Source organism: Aphelocoma coerulescens, chromosome 1 (assembly GCF_041296385.1).
Source record: "Aphelocoma coerulescens isolate FSJ_1873_10779 chromosome 1, UR_Acoe_1.0, whole genome shotgun sequence".
NCBI lineage: Eukaryota > Metazoa > Chordata > Aves > Passeriformes > Corvidae > Aphelocoma > Aphelocoma coerulescens.
Window position 1 is genome coordinate 66,527,450 of NC_091013.1, and position 7,550 is coordinate 66,534,999.

Genomic DNA, 7,550 nt, shown 5'->3' on the forward strand with positions numbered 1-7,550 from the left:
GTTATTAGAAACCTTTTATTAGTTTGTGGTTCTGTTTTTTTAATAGATAGTTCATCTTATTTTTTTTTTTCCTGTGGCTCCATCTTTTTCACTTTACATTTATTCTTTTTCACATAGGTGTGATTGGAATAATGTGCAGCATTCTGGATGAGGCTGTAGCAGAGTTGTCCACAGTGCTTTTATAACTCACTTTAGACTGCCCAATACCATGTTGTCACAGCCTTGTTGCTTTAATAGCAGAAAGAGATCAGGCTATCCAGTTCTTTCTCCTCTCTTGTTTCTAACTGACAAGTCCCATAGCTGAGATAATTGTTTATTCTCAAGACTATGATCTTGCACTTTTTCCCATTATTCCTGTCCCTTTTGGGGCAGAGATCAAGTGCTTTGTATTATGTGAGAAACTCCTGTAAGAAGGCTTTTAATTAAACTTTTTGAAAGGGGAATTTCTAAAAGCCTCACTGAAATAAGTGGGAAGGTGAAAAACTTTACGATTTCTCAAGCACAGTTTTGGTTACCCAGCCATCAATGTCTAATTCCATAGGAAAGCCACCTGGCTCCAGCTCCTTCTTGAGAAGGATGTTGGTTCACCATTTGTCACTGCTGCTTTCCCTGTTCAAATGCTTGAGTAGCTGATGGGTAAGCAACTGAATCCTGCCCTAGGACTGAGATTCAGGTCCAGATTTGGATCATAATAATCAGTTTAGGTCTTCAGTCTAGGTGTCTACAAGCAAATTGAATGTGTGTCTGTAGTGTCACTGTGAGATAGTTAATAGAGCTAACTAGGTAAGAAAGGGAGTGTGAAAGAGTTGAAAGAAGTAGTAAATTCCCATTGAGAAGACAGAATGAGCTTGCTTGCTGAGGGCTTTCTGATGTTTCAAAAGAGGACAAAACAAAAAAAAGTAAGGAAGAAATGAGAAATTATGATTATATATTTCTTCTATTTCTTTATTTTTGTTCTTAAGTTATCCACTAAGGTAGTAATGTTGGAAGACAGAATACGAATGAATCTGAACAAGTCAATAGGAAGTGAGAAATTCAAGCTAGTGTAATTCAGCCCACAAGGCAAGGCTTCTCTACCATTTATTCTTGTTGTCTTCAAGGCTCCTTATGTAAATATTTGGGATTTTGGCAGGGTGGTTTGTCTTTGTTATTGCAGTGAAACATTTGCTGCAGGCATACTGACTGAAGTCTGCTTCATAATTATTTGCAGTAGCAACTCAGCAATGGAGACTTAGGGTTGTAAAACTGCCAATTCTGTATTAATGTGATCTTCTTTTCTCCCTCTCCCCGCTGCAGCAAGCGCACAGTTGGTGTAGGAAGTCTGCAAAGCAGAAGAGGCAACCGTATCCATCTGTGTCAACAGATTCCCACTTCACCACTCTGCCAGCCTTTCTTCCTCAGAGCCACCGATCTGTCTCTGAACAGCCACAAGAAATGGGTGAAAAAAAGGTACATCACACAAATGGCCTTGGTCATTATCTTGGTTTCTCCCAGCAGGACTTGAGACACAGTGATCAAGGAGACTTCACACGCAGATCCAGGAGTGCCTCCAGCATTTCTTGGTCATTTCAACGAAGCAAGTCTCTGTTCTGCTTGCCCACAGTGAACTCCTCTTCAGCATCAGAGACATTTCATTTCAGTGAACCATTTCAGTTTTTAAATACTGGGTCACCTGCAACCAGGTTAAAAACATGGAAATGCAGCCCCAAGCTGAACATTGATGACTTGGAGGGTGCCCAAGAGACTGATGTGGACACAGGGATGAAGCTGTCCTTCTCAGACCTGTCTGTGGTGTCTGCATACTCTGCCCTTAATGGATTTTGCAGTGAATTGGAAGACTCTCTTCCATCACAGAAACAAACTGTCAGTAGGGCTAAACAGGCAGCCACCAGTGGAAGGCCTGTATCAGCCACGTGCAATACCTTTGAGTCGGTTGATGGTTCTCTGCCTTCTCTTTCAGAATGGTCTTCCAGCTCTTTCATCTCAGCATCTCTCTCCAAGCAGCACAAACAGGCATTGAGAGCAGCTTCATATTCTCTGGATGATGGTGTTTGCCCAGCTTCACCAGTTAATGAAGAAGAATTTTACATCTGAGGTTTCTCTATCTTATACTTTCCAGAGCAAACGTGTTCTACTTGTGAATGACAGCAGTGGGTCCACCTTGAGCTTACAGAAGGTTCCTTTCTGAGGAGAAGGTGATGCAGAAGAGTGTGTTAAGTATTTGAAGAAAATACTCAGCACCCTCTGAGACTGGCATTCTCAAATGGGGGACAGTAAAGAAGTCTGAGATTGCACCCTGTACCTTTGTACTGGAGGATATGATCAGCACAGAGGCTTTTGCACAGCAGTGCAGAAGATGGTTTTCTGACCAACCCTTGGACTGGTGGTGAAGGAAATGCCGGAAGAGGCACATAAAATTCCATTTTAATTTGGCAGGAAATGAAGACTAATTTGTGACACCAAACTGCTTGAACTTCTCTGAGAAATTCCTTTAAGAAAGATGGGAAAAGAAAAGGGTATTACTTCCTTTTCACAGGTTCCAAAGGCAGCTCTAAGCACAGCAGGGCCCAGCAGCACAGCTCCAGTAGGGTCCGGCAAGAAATTTCTTGTGAGGAAACACTTTCCTTCCAACCTTTGAGAGCTGGCCATGGTGAGGTGGGGCAGAATCACACAATCGTCAAGGTTGGAAGAAGTCTGATCATCTGAGTCCAGGTGTCAACCTAGCACTACCATAATCACCCCTAAACCATATCCCCAAGTGCCACATCCAGACACCTCTTGAACACTTCCAGAGACTGACCCCACCACCTCACTGGACAATTTATTCTAAAGTCTGACCACCCTTTCAGTGAATAATTTTTTTCTAATATCTAATCTGACTTTCCCCTGGTGCAAGTTAAGGCTGTTTCCTCTCGTCCTATCATTCAAGACATGTCAGAAGAGACCAACCCCCTCTTCACTGCAGCCTCCTTTCTGGTAGTTGCAGAGATCAGTGAGGTAACCCTTGAGCCTCCTTTGCTCCAAACTAAACAATCCCAGTTCCCTCAGCTGTTCCTTATCAGACATTTGCTCCAAACCCTTCACCAGCTCTGTTGCCCTTCTCTGGACATGCTCCAGCACCTCAGTGTCCTTCCTGAATTGTGGGGCCCAGAACTGGACACAGGACTCAAGGTGCAGCTATCACCAGTGCCAAGTACAGGGGTCATTCACTGCCCTGGTCCTGCTGGCCACACTATTGCTGATACAGGCCAGGATGCCATTGGCCTTCTTGGCCACCTGGGCACATTGCTGGATCATGTTCAGCTGGCTGTGGAACAGCCCCTCCAGATCCTTTTCCAGCCACTCTTCCCCCAGCCTGTTGCAATGCATGGGATTGTTTTGACCCAAGAGAAAGACCCAGCACTTGGTTCACCTTACTTGACCCCACAAGACTGTTCTCGGCCTATCAATCCAGTCTGTCACAGTCCCTCTACAGGGCCTTCCTGCCCTCCAGCAGATCAACACTCCTACCCAGCTTGGGGTCATCTGTGAATTTACTGAGGATGCACTCAATCTGCTCATCCAAATCATCAATGAAGATGTGAAACAGAACTGGCACCACTACTGAGCCCTGGGGAACACCAGTAGTCACCAGCAACCAACGGGATTTAGTTCTATTTACCCACACTCTCTGGGCCTGACCATCCAGACAGTTTTATTCAGTGAAGAGTCCACCCATCCAAGCCATGAGCAGCCAGTTTCTCCAGGACAGTGATGCGGGAGGCAGTTTCAAATGCTTTCCTGAAGTCCAGATAGACAACATCCCCAGATTTTCCCTCATTTACTAAGTGGATCACATTGTCATAAAAGGAGATCAGGTTGGTCAAGCAGGACCTGCTTTTCATAAACCCATGCTGGTGATGCCTTTTCCTGGTCTTAAAATCAAGAGTCAAACATGGTTAGAAGGGGAAAAGGGATTTGACCTTGGTATTTATTTTAAGGATCCTTAGGTGCACACGTCCAGGTGAAATGCACCGAAATGCACACTGCCAGATGCACACCTCAGAAGATCTGGTATAACATTATAGGTTTTACTGATTAGCATATCTATCAAAAATTCCCCAATGAGAGGCTTGAATGAGCCCCCCTCCCCAAGGAGCCTTCCCCTGCATGGTTCTATCTTAGTTTACAGAATGTGTTCTGGAGAGGACCTTGGGGTCTGGGGCACACTGATCCCTACCTACGAAGCTTCTAAAATGTTGAGTCTCTCAGCTTGACAAACAAGTCCAAGAATGTAGGCAAAAAGCACTAAGAATACAGAAGTTGTAAAAAAGGTAAAACAGAGGTATAAAAGAAAAGGCAAAAAATCTTCATGGCATCACTGGCTGGGCCTGAGCCCTTGGTTGTCCTGCACGTGCCACATGATGACACATGCCACATGATGATCTGCTCCATGACCTTCCCCAGTACCAAGGTCAGGCTGAGAGGCCTGTAGTTCCCTGGATTGTCCTTTCAACCCTTCTTGTAGATGGGCGTTTCATTTGCTAATTTACAGTCAACCAGGACTTCTCCGGTAAACCAGAACTGCTGGAAAAGAGTTGAAACCAGTTTGGCAAGATCTTTTGCCAGCTCCCTCAATACTCTCAGGTACATCACATCAGGTCACATAGGCTGTGTCTAATTGGGACAGAAGGTCATTAACCCTTTCCTCATGGATTGTAGTGATTTCACTCAGCTCCCCATCCCTAGCTTCCAGCTGTCATTGCTGGGTATCCTGGGGGCAACTGGTTTTGGTGTTAAAAACCGAGGCAAAAAAGGCATTAAGTACCTCAGCCTTTTCCTCCCCTCTTGACACTGTGCTGCCCTCTGCATCCAGCAGAGAATGGAGACTCTTTAGCCCTCTTTTTGCTGCCAATATATTTATAGAAACTTCTTTGGAAGAAGTTTTACTCCTTCCTCAGGGAAGAGGCAGTTCCTCTGTACCTTTTACTTTGACAGACCAGGATGCAGAAAGTGCCAAAAGGGAAACCTTAGAGAAATTTTCAGCCCCCCCCCACCCAGAAAGCCCATCCCTTCCAGCTAGAAGAGAGCCATCTGGACTGTTGTCTGAACCACTTGTACAGACAGTGATAACCCAAGTAAACCACGTTTGCTGTTTCTAACTCAGGCAATACAGCTTACCTTTTTGGAATACAAACCAACAGAGATAACCCAGCATTTTTATGTATTGCTATACCATAAGATCCAAATAAAAGACAGCTCCCTGTTTTTTAAAGGGTTGTTATTTTTCTGTTAGAAATAATTAATGCATAAATTTATTCTTCATATTTCCAGTGCAAACATACTCCTTTCTGGGTAAAACATATTTCTTCTTGAATACCTCTATCCAAAGGGAAAACAAGTCAAATGTTACTGGCTTTCAGAAGGTGTTTTTAAAATATGCATTCTTGGTAACCTGTTTTGCTCTAATTCATTTGGTGTTAAAAAAAAAAGTAAGTGAAAAGCTGCTAATATGACAGCTAAGTACCTTCACCAGGGTCATATAAACAGATTTTATAGTGCATGTTCTGAAATTTTTGGCTGACAAGTGTCACTGATTACAACTCTGGTCAAGCCACTGGGGAAATGACCATGTTAAAAGGTGTATGTATAATGCTGGATGTAAGCTATATACAGGTGTAGATGCTGAAGGCCTACCATGATGGCATTGTGGTGTGTGGAATAAAAACTCATTTTTGGAGAAAAATATTTGCTGTATTACCAGGTAATTTTAACCAAAAGAACTGCTGCTTTGGAGGGGAAAAAAAAAAAAAGGTGAAAAAGCACACACATACTGTAAATAATAGTTACAAAAAGTGGAACAGCTCCCCTGGCCCATTTGGGTAAGTGCATGGTTTTTACAAACTATTCTGGAAGAAAGTCCAGGGGAAAATGAGTACAGGTTTATAGGGGAGGAACCTTCAGCCCAAGTCCAGAAGAGGCCAGAGGGATAGTCAAGGCCTTTTCCTTTTGCTGTTGTTTTCTCCACACAGGAAAAAAGGCATCAAACTGAAGTCCAAGTCTCCTCTGTGTGAGATGCTGTCATAGTATTTACCAGGGGTAGACTTCGTCTTTTGTGCTAAACACAATGAATAAATAGGAAAATCTATTCAAGGTAAAGAGCACAGAAGAGTCTCAGCTTTCTCCTGCCCCCTAAAACTGTTTAGGTTTACTGCAGTTTTGGGTAAACTGTTCTCTTTCTGGGACCAAAAATAGCCCTAATGAAGGATTTGTCATGGTGTGCATGTGTTTACCTGCTCTGTGCTCCTTCAGACCCCATGCAGTCTTTCCTCTGACTATCATGACCTTTAGATCAAATCCCCCCCCGGAACACGTGAACCTGATTTATCTAAAGTTGTACTCCCATGTTATTGTTTATACCCTGCCAAAGTATATATAAAGCACTGTGAAGTCAGACTACCCCTTTTTCCATCTGTTTTTTGCATTTCATCACATAACAGTGATGCCTAGGACAGTCAGCATCCACAGGTTTAAATTTATGCTTCCTTATTTTCTGTCCATAATCACACTATTTTCACAATATTTTAATGGTACAGATAATGTTTGATCTGAACATGAAATAAAAAACTTGTTTGAGCTGATGTAGCTGTCTCATCCTGGCATCATGCCAACAGTGAAACTCCTGACAAAAGCTGATTGAGGTTTTTAATGAAGAGGAGGCTCTGAACCATCTTTCCACCTAAGGCATGCTTCTAGAAGGAGTCCATCACATCTGGGAGCTGTCACCTGATGCTGCAGGAAGCACTGGTAATAGAGATCCACAGGGAGGCACAGGACTGCTTAAGTGTCAATCATGAGGTTCAGGTGTGTTATTAACCAGCAGCTCCACAAACATCTCAGCTCCAGATTTTGCCACATTAATCCTGATGGGAAGAGAACCAAATGAGTGTCCACAGACTCTGAATTTGTACTGTCCCCACTGATTCTGTCTCCCAGGTATTTCTGTTCTGTTTACTGATATGTAACTAGAGATTAAAGTTTTGATTGTTTACACTGATGGTGCTTGTAACCAAATCTTGTAAAATACTGAGTATCCTACTGTCAGGAAAAACAGAGGTGATGGTGTACAGAAAACTTCTTGTCTATAAAAAGAAAGCCAGATTATGAAGTGTGTTTCACTGAAGGTAGGCTTCATTAATTCTCTTCCCATTATTTAAGAAGGGGCTTATCTTTTCCGAGAGTTGAATATGCAAAAGTTCCATGGCATTTACTTATTGTTTTAGTTAAATTATGAACAATGTATTTTGAGAACTGCAGGTTTTTCCTGAACTCTCTTCTTCTCACCCCAGAATGCACTGCTTCCATGAAATAAAATAGAGATGAAAAGTCAGTTGTACTTAACCCTCTGCGTATTCATTTATGAAGTATTGCAGACTTACAGAGTACTTTAACTAGGCTTCCAAAATGACTGCAGTTCCACAAACTCTACAGCTTTTTCCAGTGTGTGTTGGTGGGATAATTGCAAAGCAAACACAGCAAAAATATTTTTATGTTGGGCTCAGTTTTGCCTC

At 42.8% G+C, this 7,550-nt stretch overlaps 1 protein-coding gene across 1 annotated transcript in view; it reads left to right on the forward strand.

Annotated features, from left to right (window-relative positions):
* The window catches only part of FAM124A (family with sequence similarity 124 member A), a 42,968-nt gene extending 35,629 nt beyond the window's left edge, over positions 1-7,339 (forward strand). Inside the window, exon 4 of the mRNA XM_069011224.1 lies at positions 1,297-7,339. Within this exon, the coding sequence (XP_068867325.1) occupies positions 1,297-2,094 (798 nt within the window). The 3' untranslated portion in view covers positions 2,095-7,339. The remainder of the gene's footprint in view (positions 1-1,296) is intronic.
* The last annotated feature ends 211 nt before the right edge of the window (positions 7,340-7,550 follow it).